The following is a 20,239-nucleotide window of genomic DNA, read 5'->3' on the forward strand; positions in this document are numbered from 1 at the left end:
AAAACTGAAAATGTATGTCCTCACAAAAATGTGTATATGACTGTTTACAGCACCATTACTCATCACAGCCAAAAAATGGACATAATCAAAGTGTTCATCAATTGATGAAGGGATAAATCAAATGTGATATAGTCGTACAATGGAATATTACTCAGCAATGAAAAGGAATAAAGTTCTGACACATGATACAATATGGATGAATCTTGAAAATATGCTAAGTGAAAGAAGCCAGTTACGAAGGCTACATACTGTAGAATTCCATTTATATGAATTATCCAGAGCAGGCAAGTTTACAGTGACAAGAGTAGAAGAGTGGTTACCTAGGCTGGATAGGGTGGGGTTGGGGTAAATGAGGCATGACTGCTAAAGTGTACAGGGTTTTTTTTTTGAGGGTAATGAATATATTCTAGAATTAGAGAGTGGTGATGATTACACAACTCTGAACATACCAAAAACCACTAACTTGTACATTTTAAATGGGTAAATTTGGTGGTATATGGGAATCTTAATACAGTGGTTTAAAAAATGGAAGAAGGCTACGCTCAAGAAAAGAAATCACAAAACACACATACGCGTGCGTGTGCGCGCACACACATACACTCTTAGGTAATTTTTGGGAGCTTAAACAAAGTCTGCCTCTGGGATCAGGGGTCCTTCGTGTCCTCAGAGTGAATAGCTGGTAGACACATGGCAGCCCCTTGCCCATGAGAACAGTGCCTTGGGGTTTAGGAACAGACCTTCAAACTGGGCTCGCCTGTAAATGTGGGCTCTCTCAAGCCCTGCCCACCTATAGGCAGCAGCCTCTCCCCTGCTGACAGAGAAGCCCCACTGTGGTTTGTCTGCTGTGGAAATTGTGTCATGTTATGGCTGGGCTATGACTCCCCACCACGAGCCTCTCTGGGAGACACTGGCCAATGACATGGTTTTGGGCAGCCTTCAGTGGGCCCACCTCATCGGCAGGTCTTCTGGGGCCCAAAAGCTCAAGCTGCTCACAAGAGAGGCTGCCGGGATGACCGTTTGTGTGCTTCCGCTTGCAAAGGGCCCAGATGGAAAGGGAGCAAAGGTTTAGGGACAGCGCTTTTGGGGCTCTGAGAACCATAAAAGAGGATACAGGCCCAGCAGGCCACATACAGTTATGGGCTCACACCCACCCCTGCTGGCTCAGAAGGTCTAGTGCCGCGTGAGACCCGGGAATCCCCCAGGTGCTCTGTGACCACTTCCCATTCTTTCTACTCTGCCTGACCAGTGCCTCTGCCATGACGCGTACAGGGGCTGTGCACACTGGGGCGGACCCCTGCTGTGTGGATGCAGACAGGGCTGGTCCCTAGGAGCCAATCTCATCTGGCTTGGACCCTGAGGCCCTTACATGTAGCCAGGGCCCAGGGAGAAAAGGTGTGTTACCTACTGCCCAGCTGACAGCCAGGCCTGGGTCCTATCAGCTGAAAAGGAAAGACTGTCACTGTGAACGATGACAGCGTCAGGGTCTTTGTCTAAGATGGATGCAATGGCAATGACGATAATCACAACAATAACATAGTCAATGCTCAATATATATTGAGTACTATTTTAAACACATGATGTGCTCTGTCTTGATTTTCTCTCCCAACCCTCTGTTACCTATTGAAGTCACACAGGAGCGAGTGATCAAGCCAGGGCTTGTGCTTTAGTAGCCTGATTCCAGGGTGCATGTTCTCCAGTGCTAGGTGTGAGCCTTGGCTGCCCTTATTTCTGGGTCTTGGGCAGACGGGAGGAGCTGTGGTCTAGGCCAGGGTGGCCGACCTGGCCACGAAGGGGAGCGCTTGGGCAAAATGCACTAACCGCTGCCCGGGAACTGTGCCCCTCACCCACCTGAGGTCAAGAAGAGAGCCCTGGAAAATTTCCAATTCCTGAAACCAGGCAGCTCATTTTGCTTCCTCCTTCGAGCAAAACAGACCTTTTCACCCAGGCATCCAGAGGAGAACTTTATCTGGGGAAAATCTCAGCTGTAACAGCAACTTGGACTTTATCTCAGAATCCTGATTTCAATCTCAGGTACATGATAAGTTATGACAAACTATGATATCAATTCTCCCTTCAAAAAATACTATTTTTTTAGGGAGGAAAACAAACAAAAGAGAGAGAAAATGATGCATCAACCACGTACTAGATCTGAATTCTATAGAGCAGGTGTCATGAATCCATTTCACACCGGGACACTTGAGCAGGACAGCCAGTGGGGGCTGGGTGGTCTGGCTCTGGAGGAAGAAGAGCAGGGATGCAGCAAGGCTTACCCGGAGTTTGCCCAATGCCCTGCCATCTAGGAAACTGGCCTTGCCTGCTGTGGACAGTGAATGCCACTGAACTCAAGAGGAAAGGGGCACAGAACCTGTGGAGTCAATCGCCATCCTGAGCTCCCGACCACTTGCAGGACCACTGTTCTCCAGTCCTTCATCTCCTACCCTCTGTTCAGCCCCAGACTCTCAAAGCCACTGCCAGGTGCTGGGCTGAGTCCAGTGCAGGCACAATAGTGTTTAATGTCCACAACCCTGTGATGAGACCATCTCTGACGACACTCTTGATAGCACCTCCCAAAGGCCCATGGCTGCTCTCTCATTTTGTGAAAAGACACACAAACACATACTCTTTTTCAGTCTTACCCATTCAACTGAGATTTTCCTAGGGTAGGAACTTGAAAACTCCAGTTATTTATTTGCTCCTCCCCCACCTGCCCCCATCTTTGCAAGAGGATGAGAAAACTCACCATTATCGAAGACCGTGCCTGCAGTGAAGGAGAGCTCTGAGTCGTGTTCAGCTTTGCAGGCGTACAAAGCTTTTGCCTTCCGGAATGGTGTGCTGTGTGAAAATAGGTGCTTATTTAGCAATTTTATAAAACTCTCTGAAAGCTCCATATATTTAACCTCTCTTCTTCCCCTTCCCTTTGAGCCACCTAGTCCTCTGTGGTAGGAAGAGCCTAATAAGGCAGCCAGATGGCAAAACATGAGGCAGAAAAGCTACAAAGGTCACCAGAGAAAAATGAGAAATATTCAGAGAAAAGCCATAAGGCCTGAGGAACCAGACTTCTTGTGGGGTCACCTTGTGCCATGTTAAAACTTGATCTAGGAGTTACAACAGCTGAACAGTGGGAGGGCAGGCTGGGCCCCTTTTCTGGAGCAGGAGCGGCTGGGGAGGAGGGAGGTCAGGGCAGGAGAGAGAACTTCCAAGGTGCACTGGAGAACACGCCCATCAGAGCCTGGTAGAAGTTGGCAATGCTCAGTGAGTCAAAAAGGAGAAATTCTAGCAAAGCCAGGTTTCCGCTCCAGGCTATGGATTGACATCACCTTTCCCAGATGTTATTTATTTGTCATTGGGCTGGTGGAACAGGATTCCAGGGCTGGAACTCCCTGATCGCCAGGGTAGGGCAGGGAATAGACAAGGGGTGTGTGTGTGAGCAGTTACATATGGATGTGCATAAATAAGCGTACATGGGAACACGTGTGAGAGTGTGGGGAGGAAGGGAGAGGAGACACAATGCATTCCCCCCACTTCTTATGTCCACAAGTGTTGACAACCACTTGTACTGTGTATCACAATCACCTGGGGAGCTTTTAAAAAATGCAGATGCCTGGATTCTACTTGACTTGTAGATACAAATAAAGGCATCAGGATTTTTTTTAAAAGGTCTCCAAGTGACTCCAGTGTGCAAGTACGGCTGAGAACCATTGTTCTAGAGCTGGGGATGGCAAACTCTTTCTGTAAATCTTTTAGGCTTTGTGGGCCATATGATCTCTGGTATAATTACTCAACTCTGCCTTGTAGCATGAAAGCGGCCATAGACGACATGTAAACAAATTAGTGTGGCTGTGTTCCACCCAAACTTTACTACAAAAAACAGGTGGTGGGCCAGATTTGACCTAAGGACCACATAACACCAACCCGTGTTCCAGAGAGTAAATTGTAAAAACTGGTAAATTCTACTACCTTCTATAAATTTTTGCTTTGATATCCAACTAGTCTCAAATGATCTATGGACTTCTCAAGAGTCATAAGAAAACTTACACTTAACAGTCAAAACTTGGCTCTTTATTTGATAAAAGAAATCTTCTCCCTCCAAGCCATCTGAGAAAGCATAGGTGGGGCTCCAGGGCAGAATAACAAAAGAGTAAGTCGGTGCTCTGGGTTAGACAATTATTCAACGTGTATATATTTTTATCTTTATGATTAACGGGCAGCCTCCAGGGGCCAGTGGCGCTAACCCTCCTGTGGTGCACTGATTTCTAGTGACCAAATGAGATTTAGCTGAGGAATTACTGGTGTCAGGTAAATCCAGACAGAATCAGAAGAGGCGGGGCATCTTGGGGTCATTCTGGAATCATTTTTTCTTGGATTCACCAGGTCCAGCCTCCCTTTGGGAAGAGGAGCAAGCCATGGATGGGTGGAAACCTATACCAGGGCCTGTATCTAGAAATTCCAGTCTGGGGTCCATGAAAACTGAAGGGAAGAGGCAAAAAAGTTCTATGGTACAGAATGATCAGAGTAATTGATTATTCAGAATTTTTTGCCAGCGTGCAGCTTATTGATGTCCTCTCTGCTCTTCTAGTGGCCAGGAGATGATGGCCAGCTGGGAGAAAACTGGGAAGTTCAGAAAAAAGAAAGTGGGTCCTCTGGGAAAAAAAGAAAGAAGGGCCTTTAGAATTCATCAGCTCCACTGGAAAACAGCTCTTCCAGTGTAATTATCATTAAAGTCAGAAAAAAGTTCAGAACAAGGGGCACATTCTGTGAATAACCAAACCAAGTCTGTGCATGGGCCAGCAAGGACCAACTATCCAACAAGCAACTTCCCAGGGAGGAAAAAAAAGTTTTGGTTTTCTTCTAATTTTTTTTTTTTTTTTTGGAGGGAGTCGGGAGCAGAGAGGAGAAGTCACCTGGCTATGAAATGTGCTAAAACCACCAAAACCCCCGTATTGATAGGTAAGTAGAGCCCATCATGACATGGGAGGTAGAAAGAGAACCCAGTTGACATGAGATTAGTCAGGGTCACTGTCCCTTGAGGACAGAGCAGAGCAAGTGAGGAGAGAGGAAAGAGACTGCATACAGGGAAATAAAAGGTGAGGGAAAGGTCACCTGAGGCAAGACTCCTCCCGCTAGATTTTCATGGAGGTTACTTATTAACCTCATTGAATAAAGCGAAAGGGACAAAATAGGGGCAAGCCAGGGAAACCAACTGGGATAGCTGGCAGGAAGAAAGCAGAGGGAATGGTGCCCAAGATTATCATTCAAGAGGAGTAATTTTCCACTAATATCAGGCTTTTGGAATTGAATAATGAAGTGACAATGAAACAGTAAGTTAAAAATAAAAACAAAGGTCAGGGAAGGGCCTTGCTTTTCTCGCAGATTAATAGGTGATTGAGTCTACGAGAGAGTCTCTTTCCTTGTGACCTCCTCCCAGCCCCTTAGGATGTGCACAAAAATGGGAGGGATGACAGAAGGGGTGCCTTTTAAAAGGACCCACCTCCACTGCCCACGACTAGGGCTGCCAAATAAAATACAAGACACCTAGTCACATTTGAATTTCAGATCAACAGGAATACTTTTTGAGTATAAGTATGTCCCAAATATTACACGAGACATACTTACACTAAAAATAATATATATATAATAATAATAATAATTCTTGTTTATAAACATTTCAAATGTAACTGGGTATTTGGTATTTTTATTTTATTTGCTAAATCTGGCAACTCTACCCAGGGAAGAGTCTTATCTTTTTAAAAAGTCTGTTAGCCCAACAAGCTCAGTGTCCCATGCCGTACTCCCTCTCAAAAGCCTTGAGCAGTTTGCTTTAGGTAGGGTTCCTACCCAAACAGCTCCTGTTGGCACAGAGGCTGTGTTTGTAGGCTTTGGCTCTGAATAAAAAAATAAAAATTCCCCACCAAGCATCTTTGGTTCTTTGGCTCCCTGCCTCCCTCTTCTCTGCAGTGCCTCTCAGCACTGGACACAGAGAGCCTGGGATGCCTTCGGCCGCTGCCGTGACAGTGCCCTTCAGACCTCAGCTGGGCCTTCAAGGGCATGAACAAGTTTGGAAGCTTTTGCTAGTTCACTTTTAATTTTCGCCTCTGAGCGTGGCATGAGGCCAGGAAAGCACTCAGAGGAGGTTCCCTCAGATGCCCTTGCAAGCCTCGCAAAATGACGACCTACTCTCCATTGTATGGCACGAGAGGGAGGTGGGGCCAGATAGATTGGCAGGTGGTGATGGCTTGACCATTTAGGCAACATTTCCAGGGGCCTCTGTGCAAATGCCAGTGACAGGTTTGGGGCTAGGAGCTTTTCTGGGGGTATGAGCGAAAGGAAGGGGATATGTGAAGGGAATGTTTCTCCAGTACCCTTTCTCTGATGTGCTGTGAAAGGCATCTTCATTTCTGAGCTTGAACTAATAAACACTAAAGTTGCTTTGAAGAGGGGAGAGGAAGCCATTTCCAGAGGATGCATTATGTTGAAGTTCATGAGACCGTTCATTAGATATAATTAAGTACTTATTTTTAACTGCTCTGCCTAGAAAAGGAAATTGAAGTTCACATTCTGGAAATAGATTTGGGGGAAGGCCCCACTGGACCTGAATAATAGGTGTAGGCCCCCACCTCTTGGCTGTATACTGCAACAGCAGCTATGGGATTTTGGCCTTCTCTGGTGAGCTGTAACAGGCTAGCTCCCCAGCGCTATCTGTATCTGTGCTTACGTCGGCTTACATAGTTAGCTCAGTGACAGCCAACTGCAAGCCCTACTCAGGCTTGCGTATTTTCAAAATGGCAGCTTCCTAATGGGTTGTGGAATAGCATCTTCAAATGGTGCTGTTCTAACAATGGCCAGAGGAGGCAGTACTGAGTACCCATGACCCCACACATAGTATGCGGGCAGATTCTACTGCCACCTGCCTCTGCCACTTTGGAAATACTTTGGGAGAGGAAAGGAGTAGCTAAAGGAAAAAATCTGGAAATGTCTTAGAAGGTGGAAGGGAGAGGAGAAGTGGAGCTACTAGAGAGGCAAAAGGGCCCCAAAGCTCAGAGACACAAAAAAAGTGAATATTCTCAAAACAGAGAGTACATTTCAGGTTTTTAACTGAATGATTCTACTATCCTGAGGCCCCTAACCCTTTCTGTCCAAGGGGCTAATGTCTTGAAAATTTTACTCTCTCTTGACCAAAATGAATGAGCAATGACAATATCTCTGGTATGAGTGAGGGAGGCATTTTGGAAGGTGACTATCTCTGGTCGCTGTGGTTTGCTCTGGTTCAGGTCCTCCTGGGCAATCAGCGATCTAAACAGAACAATCCATGCCATAGCTAGTGTCTGAGAGAGTTAGTATCTCCCAGAGCACCGAGAATACGTTTAAGAAATAATTAGGAAATAACCTGAGTGTCAGGAAAATATGATTTGGATTTTTACCTTATTTCTAGGGTGAGAATAAAAGGATATACTGAAAAGATATCTTTCTCATATTCTAGAACAAAGTTAGATAGAAAACCTAGAAGAGCAGACCAGGCTCTGGGGCTGAAAGTTGCACGGAAACTTGAATTTAGGGACACTCACATGTTTGGCAGAAAGAGTGGGTTGAGGGCAAGAAGTCCTGAATTCTAGACTGGCTCTAGTTTAGTTGCGTGACTATGTACAAGTCACCTCTCTGTGCCTTAGTTCAGACCGTTTCTCCTCTCATTCTCACATAAGAACGGCATGAAATGATAGATATAAAAGTGTGTGATAGATATAAAAGAGGAGAATAAAGTAATATATACATCTATATATGAATAAAGAAAAAAAGAACTTTCTTTATAAAACAAGATTGAGCTTTATAAATGGTTAAAGCCTCTCTGCTGGACCCACCCCTTAGGAAAAAAACAGGTAGGAGAAAAAGATGGATGAGAAAATACTGCCAAGGCCCAAAATGCTTATGGTGAGTATAACTGGGCTCTACATTTTGGTTGTTTGCAAACAGAGACTAAGTTTGAGAGGCACAACATGCTGCAGACCTGTACAGGAGAGGGGTCCTGTAGGTTCCTGGATTTAAACAGCCTCTTTTCTCCAAAGAACTCAAGGGCAAAGAATGAAGTCTGAACGTCATCAAAGCAGGGAAAACTATAGCATGGCTCTTGGGGAGAGGAACTAGGCCAACCCTTAGAAAAATGTGCTGCCTGTTCCAATGAGAGCAAAAGGTTCATAACACATGGAGACAGAAGCAGGCTGGGAGCATTGATGATTCCTGGGAGGGCATGGAGGGAAGGAGGTGGCTATGAACAATTTAAAGAAAAATCACTTTGTATCTTGATTTCTTATTCTGTGTTATATTCCTCTCTCCCAGTGGTCTGGTCTCAGCAACTAGGTGTCAGCGCTCATGGTTGATAGCCCAACCCCACAAGTAAATGTTGCCTGATGTTAACTGATTAAAACGAGGGAAGAAAAGGCCAGTGCATGTCTTGGTACTGATCTCTCTGGTATTATCTAATACCAAAGCACAGAGGGCCCCACGTTACAGACAGTGAGCCAAATAGGAGCCCGTGCAGCAGGTACTCTTTCCCCAAACGCCAGGTATCACAGATTATTAAATCAAACTGAAGGAAGGGTTCAAAAGGGTGTGGAAAATGTCAGGCTGGTTCATGCAAATGGTCCCTCCCAGCTTTGGCTCTTAGGCTGGAATCACAGGAGAGCAGAGGCTGGCCACCTGCTGTCCCTGACTGGCTTTGGATAAATGGGACCAGATTGGTCATCGTCCATGATTTTACCTGGAGTCTTCATGAACAGCTTCTTCTGGCCTGTCAAAAAGCAAGTGCAGATTTGGATGGCAGGGAACAAAGTTGACGAAGAGGCTGAACACTGCATGAAGAGAGGACCAAGCCAATGAGAGAACAACAGCAGCAACAGAAAACCAAACAAACCCTGCAACAGACCTGATGGGGGATGAGTCGCTGGACGTGGATGAGGTGGGCATAGGGCTGGATGGCGCCGAGAACATGGGCCAAGATGGCGAGAGGGGTGAAGTTGGGCTTGGATTCGGGGGGCTGCAAGACATAACAACCAGAAAACTTGTCAGCACACAGGGAAACCACAATGGGAGCACAGGAGGTTCATGGACGGCCACATGACGGGGGGCTGGAGCAGACTTGTGCAGCACTGAGACCCGGGAGGTGTCATCAGAGCCAAGTCCCATTTCTCCAGACCAAACCTCCGCATCTTTCAACTAATGCCTGTTCTGCAGTTCCTTGGAGCATAAACGTGTCTCCTTACCCTGCAGAATAGCTGCGTTCTAGGTGACAGGAGCTTTGTCAGTTGTGTCCTTCGTGCCTTTAGCCATCGGGTGATAAATGCCCTGAATCCGCATATGTGAGTTCCCACACCCATGTCCTATCACAGGCCTCTGTCTCGGGGCAGGACTAGCTTATAATCAGCATTGGGCTTCCACTGCCGTGTGAATGTTTTAAAAGTTGTGTCTCAGCAAAAATGACCATTTTTCCGGGCCACACAAGCTATTCAGCCAGAAAACGATTTCCTGTTTACACTTTTAACTAAATGGGCTGTGTGCCATCAGAGACCCAGAGTAGTAGTACATTAGAAAAAGGACAGCAGATGGAGGATGGGTCTGGACACACCCCTCCAGAGGGAGGGCCTGAGATTAAGGGCGGCATGCCATTCCTCTGGGCTCTGCTTTCTAGGTCTGCTCTTTCTGTTTGCACGGATTCTGGGCATTCTGATGCTCAGAGAAAAACCCTAGATGGGAGGCAGTAAAAAAAATAGTAAATAAAAGGAGGAAAGGAAACTTTAAATTTGTCATTTTGTTCTTTGATTGGTGGCTGATCAAGAGTTTGGAGAGGAAAGGTTGAAATTACGCACTAAAATACAATTTCATTTTAATTGGTCATGCTTACACTTTGACTTATTTCCACAAATTACACAAACAAACAAACATCAGAGCAACTCTGTAAAATCATATTAAGTCACAGATAGTGCAAATACTAATGACCTGAGAAAACAATGTGAACCACCTGGACACACCACCACCTGCAGTCCCTGAACCTCAGCCAACGGCTGTGCTGTTTGGTTCAAGCACTTTATAGACATGAAAATGACTGCAATCCAATCTGGGGAACAGACTTTCTGAACATAGTGGGATTTAGCAAGAATACATAAATGTCCTATTTAAAGGGACCCACTTAATTCAGACATGAGACCCAATTATGGTCCTAATTACCTATAGTTGTAACAAATTCCTGTGGCAATATACAGTAAAAATTCATTCTGTGAGTGCATCAGAGAGGCTCAGACTAATTGAATAAAACATTTATTAAGTGCCCTTATGTATACTACATTGCTAGAATATAAATTCTGCGAGGCATGGATTTTTTTTTGTCCATTTTGTTTACAGCTATAACTCCAAGGCCTAAAAGAGTGCCTGCAGGTATTCAATAAATAATTATTGGGTAAGTGCATTAATGAATCTTGTTTAACCCACGCAATGAGTCAAGAGACACTATTATAATTACCATTTCACAGATGTGGAAACTTGGGCCAATTTGAGGCTTGCCCGGAGATGCCCAGCCCTTAAGTGACAAGACCAAGGTTTAGACCCCAAGCCCCTGACTCCAAGCCTCTGGGATAGCAGGACTTGCTCTGTTCCCCGACACTGCCAAGCTTCAGCTTCAGACCCAGCCATAGCATTTGAAGCCATCTTAACCACAGATCTATGACTTTCCTTTAGATGCCTACCACGTTTGCAAGGAAAAATGGGAATGCAGCAACAGACTCAAGATTCAATACACTGTAAATTCCAACAAAATCTCCAATCCAGCCTCCAGTCTTCTGTCAGGTAGATTCATACAGCAGATGAAACCCATATAACAGAAACAATTAAATTCAAAGAGCATGGTCTTTTTCCTCTTTTTTTCGGTCCCATTAATCCAGCCAAGACTAGTTATAGAGTACCTAGTGTGATGAAGACAATAAGTGAGATACAACTTAGCATTTTCCAAGGTTCCTAACTACAAGAGCTTACAATATATTTGACAAAATGAAACATTAAAAAACAACTGCGGATGCTAAAATCCTCAACAAAATATTAGCAAACCAGATCCAGCAACACATGAAAAAGATCATATACCATGATCAAGTGGTATTAATTCTGAGGATGCAAGGTTGGTACAATATTCACAAAGCAATTAATGTGATACACTGCATAAACAAAAGGATAAAAACAACAATCATTTCAACAGATACAGAAAAAGCATTTGATAAAATCCAGCACTCATTTATAATACAAACTCTCAGTAAAGTGGAAATAGAGGGAACATACCTCAACATAATAAAGGCCACATATGACAAACCCATAGCCAACATAACAGTCAATGGGCAAAAACTACAAGCATTCCCCTTAAGATAGGGAAGAAGACACGGATGTCTGCTTTCATCTTTCTTATTAAACACAGTACTGGAAGTCCCAGCCAAAGCAATCAGACAAGCAGAAGTAAAAGGTATCCAAATTGGAATGGAGGAAGTCATTGCAGATGTCATGCTACTGTATATAAAGAACCTTAATGATTCCACCAACAAACTACTAGAACTGATCAACGACTTCAGTAAAGGAGCAGGATACAACATAAATATCCAGAAATCAGCTGCATTTTTATACACAAATAATGAACCATCAGAATAAAAAAAAATCCCATTTACAACTGCATAAAAAAAAACATAGCTATAAATAAATTTAACCCAAAATGTAAAAGACTGGTACTCAGAAAATTAAAAGACACTGAAGAAAGAAATCAAAAAAGACACAAATAAGTGGAAGCATATACTGTGTTCATGAATAGGAAGAATAAATATCATTAAAATGTCCATATTACCCAAAGCAATCTATACAGTCATGCAATTCCTATCAAGATACTAATTGTGTATTTCACAGAACTAGCACAAGTGTTCCAAAAAGTTATATGGAACCACAAAAGACCTACATAGCCACAGCAATCTTGAGAAAGAAGAACAAAGTTGGAGGACTCATGCTACTTGATATCAAACTATACTATAAGGCTACAGTAATGAAAACAGTATGGTACTGGCATAAAAACAGACATATAGATCAACGGAACAGAATAGAGCGCCCAGAAACAAACCCACGCCTTTATGGTCAATTATTATTTGACAAAGGAGGCAAAAATACACAATGGGGTAAAGATAGTCTACTCAATATATGGTATTGGGAAAATGAAACAGACGTGCAAAAAAAAAAAAAAAAAAGAAAGAAAGAAAGAAAAGAAAAAGAAAAGAAAAGAAACTAGACCACACACAAGAATGAACTCAAAATGGATTAAATATTTAAATGTTAGATTTGAAACCATAAAAATCCTAGAAGAAAACATAGGCAGTAAAATCTCAGACATTTCTCAAAGTATATCTTTTCTGATAGATATCCTAGGGCAAGGGAAATAAAAGAAAAAATAAGGAAATGGGACTACATCAAACTGAAAAGTTTTTCCACAGCAAAGGAAACCATCAATAAAATGAAAAAACAATCTAATGAATGGGAGAATATATTCGCCAAAGATACATCTGATAAGGGGTAAATACCCATAATTTACAAAGAACATATAAAACTCAACACCAAAAAATCAAAACAACCTAATTAAAAAATGAGAAAAGAACCTAAACAGACACGTTTCCAAAGAGGACATACAGATGGCCAACAGACATGTAAAGATGCTCAATGTCATTAATCACCAGAGAAACAAAACAAAACACAATGAGATATCACCTTGCACCTGTCAGAATGGCTGTCATCAATAATCAACAAACAACAAATGCTGGTGAGGATGTGGAGAAAAGGGAACCCTTATGCACTGCTGGTGGAAATGCAGGTTGGTGCAGCCACTGGGGAAAGTAGTATGGAGTTTCCTCAAAAAATTAAAGATGGAACTACTTTATGACCCAGCAATTCCACCTCTGGGAATATATCCAAAGAAGCCTGGAACACTAATTCAAAAGAATACAAGCATGCCTATGTTCACTGCAGTGTTATTTATCATCACCAAGATTTGGAAGCAGCCCAAGTACCCATCATTAGATGAGTGGATAAAAAACTGTGGTACATTTATCCAATGGAATACTACTGGGACCTGGAGAGCATCATGCTAAGTGAAATAAGCCAGCCAGAGAAAGACAAGTAGCATATTATTTCACTCATGTGGAACCTAATGAACAAAGTAAACTAACAACAAAATAGAAATAGATTCAACAGAGAGAGAACAAACTGAGAGCTGTCAGAGGGAAAGGATATTGTGGGGCTGAGTGAAAAAGGTGAAGGTATTAAGCAAACAAACAACTCATAGACACAGATAACAGTATGGTGATTACCAGAGGGAAGGGGAATGGGGTAGAAGAGGGTAAAGGGGGATAAATGGTGATCAAGGACACTGGACTTGGGGTGGTGAACACACAATACAATATACAGATTATGTATTACAGAATTGTACACCTGAAACCTATGTAATGTGATTAACCAATGTCACCCCAATAAATTCCATGAAAAAATTAAAAAAAAAATTAAAATCACCTCCTTTTTGGAAACAGACAAACAAACAAAAAACAAGTGTAAGATAAGATATTAAGATTCATTGGCCCAGGGATAAGTTACTCTACTACTACTTCAATACCTGCTCCCATTTGACTTTGTCTGCTGTCCCGGGAGAGAGTGCTGCCTCATCTCCACTGTGCAGTTCTCAATTTCTTTCACAGCTGCAGCTAGTAAGGAAGGCCTACCTTTCTCAGTTTTCTCACCACAATCAGCCCTGTGAGATAATGACCTAGCAGGCACCAATGCCCTGGTGATGACTTCCGAACTGCAGCCCAGTGGTCAGCACAGGCCAATGAAAAAGGACTTTTGTGCCTCAGGACATTTTTTGGAGGATTTTGTTTTCTTTTTTAGTGGCTTTTATAAGTAAGAAACACCCCCAGTTTTCGATCTCATTTGTATCAAGAATGATGCCTTTGGCTAAAGATGTAGTTGGGAACAATGTGGGTTCTAAATGTTTTCTCACGTCCTTGGATATCTAATTGGTTCTTGGCCAGTCGTACAGGCCTGAAATTATGTGGGGTGCGGCTGGAATTCAGGGTATTCATAAAGATTATAGAAATTTACTCTTCAATCCCCATGTCAATTGCCACAGTATTAACTGTAATTTTTAACAACGAATAGAGTTTCATTTGTTTGTTTGTATTTAGTCATAGCAATAACATTTATTTGCTATAAAATGACCACAGTGTAAAATTTATGACCACAGTGTTTTAGTATAACAATAAAATGCATGTGCCAGGGTACTTTTATGATTTTTTAAACTACTGAAGGAATTATGCCTTTTATTTATTTGTGACTCAGAGCCACATCAAGAAAACTCACCATCAACAATACCATGGGCCATTTTTATATACCACAGTGATTGATGCTTGTAGCAGCAGAATGACTGTAAACATATACAGTCCAGGGGATAGAGAGCACATTATATTTTAGCTGTGATGCAACTCAGATAACACCTAGGTGGGAAACAGGGTGCACAGGAATGAGAATGGCCCGAGACTCCTGGTAATATCTTGTACCTTTTCACTCCAGAAGTGTCTGTCTAGAGGTTACTTAAAACTGACAACAGAACCCCTAAAATGTCCAAAACACAAAATGGTCAGCTTCCCTATTGGCTCTGAAACCTCCAGTATCATATTCTCAAACTCTTTTCCCACTAATGAGGCCAAAGATAACAGGATAAGAGAAAATAATTTTATAACTAAAATCTTAGCTGATGACCCCTGAAGTGTTCTCTGCAGCCCTCAGAGACCAGCTGGGAGGGTGTATCTGAGCTGAACACCCCAGCACACTTTTCACCCTAAATATTCCTGGGGTCCCTCCAGACCCCCATATCAAGAACTGTAGCAGCTCATCTGATCTGGATTCAAGGGGAAGGCTTGCACCAGCTCTAGCTGGCTGGTCCACCGTGTCCTCAAAAGTCCCGGTCAATCCCTTTGACATTCATAGGACAGCGAAGAGATAATGGTTTAGGAAGATAAGGCTCAAAGGCCTGGCAGCACACTGGGTTGTGGCTCATAGTTCAAGCAATATCATGAGCTTGACACCCTTCTGTGGTGACTCACTGGCAAATGGAATGCCAGCTGGACCGGCAGGACATGCCCGCCGTACTGTGGACAGGGCTGCCCTGCGGGCTCCCAGCCTAACCGTGGATGTGGCAGACCCTCCCCTCTCTGGTCTCTACACCACAGTAATTAAAACCTGTGCTGCTTACGGGCTGAGCAGTTAAGAGGTCACTTTAAGAAGAAAGTGTATCTTTTAACATCTTAATACTCAAAGTTACAGATGGCCTTGTAGACAACTGGAAATACCAAAAAGTAAGAAATAAAATCATAATAATTTTTACCCTTGATAATCACTGCTAACATCTTGGCATATTTCCTCACTTCTGGTGGGGAGGGATAATACTACATACAGGGTGGGGCAAAAGTAGGTTTAGAGTTGTTCATATGGAAAATGATACAATAATTAATAAATAATCAAGAATAAGCTGTGTTTCAGAAACTCACAACTATAAACCTACTTTTGTTCCTCTGTACATAGTTAGAAGGCTTTTTCACTTAAAAAAGCATTTTCTAATGTTATTAAAATCTTTAATATCATATTTTTTAAATGACTACAGGGTATTCTATTATACGGTATATCTTGATTTATGTAACCATTCTCTTATTGTGTACACTCAGATTATTATTCCTCTTTAGTTATTATAAATAGTGCTGCAACTTACATCCTTGCTGAGGATCATTGCCTGTGTCTCCAATTGTTTCCTTAGCATAAATTCCTGAATGTTAAATCAGTGGGTTAAAGGCTAGGACTTTTTTTTTTTTTTTTTTTTTTCCTTTTAAGGGTCCTGGTACATCTTAGCAAATGGCTCTTCAGAAAGGTTCTACTGAATTGCATTTCCACTAACACCGTGTGGGGGTTGCCCCTTCCCTCCCACCATAGCCCCACCAGCATGGAGTGTTATCATTAAAAAAAATTAGATGGACATTTTTTTTCCCCAGTTCACAAAGGTTATCTGAGATTGCTCTCTTTGCTAGCATTTCCAATGATATAAAAATGAATATAACTCCCTTCCCGTGTTCTGTTTCCAACTGGAAGCAATGTTAATTTTCCAAAGGGCATTCTGCCAAGAAGGTGGTGAGGAGGAGGAGACAGGCAGATGGATAGAGAAACAGACAAACACATCCTGGGACCCTGGGGATGTGAGACCCCTGGTCAAAGGTACGGCTGCTCTGAGAGAAACTCGGAGTGGTGGATGGTCCGCACAGTCTAGGACTCTCATAGATAGGACTAAACCCGAAGGATGAGGAGCACAGATGGAGCCAAAGAGTCTTGTGCCCGCAGCGTACTGTGAAGAAGTCACAAAGCTGACATTTACACCTCTGCAAGGCAGTAAACCGTGACCTGTAGCCCAGGCTCCCAAGCCCTGGGCCCCTGGTCTGAGCCGGACTGAGGGAGTGCTGCCCCAGGGGTGGCCTCAGCGCTCCCTCCGTCCTCCTTCCCATTTAGATCTGAATTGGGGCGCTGCTGTTAAATCCGAGGAGGACAGCTTGTTGTTTTTTCCCTTTCCTCCTATAATGAAAGAGAAAAGAAAATTCTGTGAAAACCTCAAGTCCTCTCTCATCTAATTTAATCCCAAATTAGTGAATTCTCCTATGGAAAATATCCCTTTAAGAAGGAACCTGAAACTTCAGCCAGAGAAACAGAACCAAAAGAAACACGGTAAACTGGACAATGGTGAATTAGAGCATGTGACACAAAAACCGGTTTTATTTGTTGAAAATTTGAACACATATATTCTTTACATGTGTCCACAGAAGATTTCAAAATGCAGAAATCCTATACGGGTTTCGACCTCCTGAGGTTTCTTGTGCCTCACAACTTCACAACGAGAAAAACCCACACGCCCCTAAGCTGCAATGTTCTGCATTCTTTTCTGACTCTTACTGGTGTGCACAGTATTTACAGATTCTTTCCCCTCACTGAACATAATTTTATATGCATCTTTATTCAGACAGTGACAGAGTCCTGATTTTTATTTTTATGAGAGGAGCTGGTAAAATCCCCCTAAGGCCTTACCAATTACATGCAATTGTTCTAAATTAGTTTTTAAATTATTTGCTTTTAAAATAGTTCGACTAATTTAAGTTCAGCAATTCTGTTTTCCAGCTTTAAAGTTTTTCCTGAAGTATAAGTTCCAAATAAATTTAAAATTCAGATGTAGTGTGGCGGGAATGGCAAATAATTCCATGACTTAAACAAAGTCCAGAACCTGAAAATAGGGCCTCTGTCATTGATAAGGTTCCCCAAGTCAATCATTCAAACTTTCTCATGTAGAATAATAAAGAATTAAGAGGTAGAGGGGGAAAACTATGAACTGGAATTAAAGATGCCTAGACAAGGGTCCCACCTCAATGGCTTGTTGCACAGGAAGAACCCTCAACGGAAAGGACAGTAGGGTTACATGGGACAGATGCCTCTCTTGTGCTCCATGGTGCCCTAGACTTACTGAGGGTGGTATTCTTTCCTGTTACACCTGAGGATAGCCCCTCAATCTTTTTCAATACCACATTTCAGGTACATCAGAACTGGCTCTTAAAACAAAATGTCTTTACTCTCTTTCAATGAAAATAAAACTCACAGATTATAAAGTTATTTGTAAGGAAACACTGAAGCATTTTGGGGGCACTACAGAGAGTCTGCATGGTAACATTTGCTATTTCAAAAGATCTGAATTGTTGCTGAGAAATCCCAATACATCCTAACTATCTCAAACTGAGTGCAGTACAACTGTCATTCTCTACATAATGAAGATATTGTAAAACCAAATCAACTCACTATAACTTAAAAGGAAAAGGAAAGCAATAGTGCCACTCGGGTCAATCTTCTACTGTCCTGAGGCTTAACTTGAAGCCACCGTCCTAATGCTAGGAATGTCTGAACACTCTTCTTAAAGTAAAATCTGCAAGCAAGGAAGCATAACTGCCTCAGGGGGCTGGCAATAGGGATGGAGGGGGGCACAGGCCTGCATGGCACATTTAGTTTTTAATTTTATATTTGTTTGTACTGCTTGAATTTCTAAAATCATGAGCCTATATTATTTTATGATAATAGTGGAAAGCACTCCTCTATATATGGTGCTAGGATAATTGGATACCTGTGTGGAAAAAGTGACACTTGATCCTCTATCTCATATCATAACTAACAGATGATTTCCAGGTGGATTATAGATCTAAATGCCAAAGGCAAACAAGAAAGGTTTTAGAGGAGAGTATCTCTGGGAACTTACCCAAAAGGGCATAAAAGGCACTGATCATTAAAAAAAAAAAAATTACTGGTTTTCTTATGATTAAAAAAATCACATTAAAATTAAGAACTTTTATTCATCAAAAGATGTTAAAAGAGAGTAAAATGCAGCCTACAACGTATATGTAAACAAAGGGCTTATAACCAAACTACACAAACACTTGTACTGATCAGTAAAAAAAGCCTGATAACAAAGTGGGAAATGGGTAAGAAACTTGAGCAGGAACTTTAGAAGAAAAAATGTAAAAGAAAATGTGCTCAACTTTGCTGTAAGACAGGAAATATTAAAACCACAGTAGAATGATCCTGTATACCTACTGAAATGACTACATAGCTAACATCAAAATGCTGAAAATACCAAGTGCTTACATGATATGGAATGTCTGGAACACTTGTACTTGGCTGGAGGAAGGATATAAGTTGCTACAACCACTATGGACAACAGTTTAACATTATATAGCGAAGGTGAAGATATCATTCATTCTCTATCACCCAGCAGTTCTGTTTCCAGACATATACCTTAGAACACAGGGTGTATGTGTGTACCAGAAGACATGTATGAGAATGTGTAGAGCGAATTATTTGTAAAAGAAAAACTGAAAACCTAGGAGTTCAGCAGAAGTATAACAGAGGAGTAATTTTAGTATTTTAATACAGCAATCTACTCTACTGCAATGAAAATAAAGGAGCTATAGCTACACTAATGACCCTTAAACCACTGAGCAAAGAGGGGGAGGACTGAATGTGGGAAGTGGGTGGTGGGTAGGGCAGGGGAGAGTAATAGGGAAAAATGAGGTCAACTGTAATTGAACAACAATAAGAAAATAATACAATACAATACAATATAATACAATGAAAAAAATGGACTCAGAATACTGAAATAAAATAATATCATCTAGAGATGCATACAGGTGATTCTTATATTTGCAGGTTCTGCATTTGTGAATTTACCTACTTGCTAAAATTTATCTGCAGCTCCAGAATTGGGGCTTTCACAGTCATTTGCAGACACACACAGAGCAATAAAAAACAAGTTACCCTGAGTACCTGATGTACACATTCCCATCTGAGGTAAACAAAGGGATGCTCTGCCTTCTTGTTTCAACTCTCTAGTGCTTCTAAGTGCAAGTGTGTGCTATGACTTATGTTTAATAAGAGTCATTCAAGCATGACTTAGGGTACAGCTGGTGATGACTTCAATGTTAACGATACTAAATAAGGTGTCTTTAAACAGAAACACACATAAAACAATGTTATGTGTTCATCAGTTGGCAAAATGTTGTGAACAGGGGGCTCACAGGAACCTAACCCTGTATTTTCCCTAGGAGTGATAATTCACTATCGGTAATTCAGCGCTTGGGGTGATGTCACTGAACATAACTACTGCATATAACAAGAATTCATATCAAAAGGTTTAAATATAGATAAAAACAAGGAACTGATTACTGTAAGTATCAGATTATTGGTTACCTTTGGTGGGAAAGAGGAAGAGAATTATAAGGAGAAAGCAAGGGATGTGAACACTTCTGGGGTCTAGGCAAGGTTGCATATCTTAACTTTTTTGGCGGTTCTGGGTGTCTGCTAAATAATTATTTTAGTTGTTTATTAAATGTAAGCTGTATATTTACATTTCATGCCTTTTCCCCCCTTTCAATCCTCTTCCAAGGAGAGATATATTATTGATTTTAGAGAGAGGAAGGGAAGGGGAGAGAGAGAAACATCAATGTGAGAAACGTCAGTTGGTTGTTTCCTGTATGTTCCCCAACCACGATTGAACCTGCAACGTAGGTCTGTGCCCTGACCGGGGATAGAACCTGCAACCTGTTGGTGCACAGGATGCTGCCCC

The 20,239-nt window shown here is 42.1% G+C and overlaps 1 protein-coding gene across 8 annotated transcripts in view; it reads right to left on the reverse strand.

The window, feature by feature from the left end:
- The window catches only part of ARHGAP26 (Rho GTPase activating protein 26), a 392,428-nt gene that overhangs the window by 11,763 nt on the left and 360,426 nt on the right, over nt 1-20,239 (reverse strand). For 3 of the 8 annotated variants that reach the window (XM_054568249.1, XM_054568246.1, XM_054568248.1), the window contains 3 exons: nt 8,915-9,025; nt 8,750-8,779; nt 2,741-2,832 (listed from right to left, as the gene is read on the reverse strand). In XM_054568249.1, the coding sequence (XP_054424224.1) occupies nt 2,741-2,832; nt 8,750-8,779; nt 8,915-9,025 (233 nt within the window). Of the gene's footprint in view, nt 1-2,740; nt 2,833-8,749; nt 9,026-20,239 lie in introns of all 8 variants that reach the window. The other 5 variants (XR_008528711.1, XM_054568245.1, XM_054568250.1 and 2 more) reach the window with 3 other exon arrangements.

The sequence above is a fragment of the Pteronotus mesoamericanus genome, unplaced genomic scaffold (genome assembly GCF_021234165.1).
Source record: "Pteronotus mesoamericanus isolate MK-2021 breed Mesoamerican mustached bat unplaced genomic scaffold, CSHL_Meso_final contig_2, whole genome shotgun sequence".
Taxonomy (NCBI): Eukaryota; Metazoa; Chordata; class Mammalia; order Chiroptera; family Mormoopidae; genus Pteronotus; species Pteronotus mesoamericanus.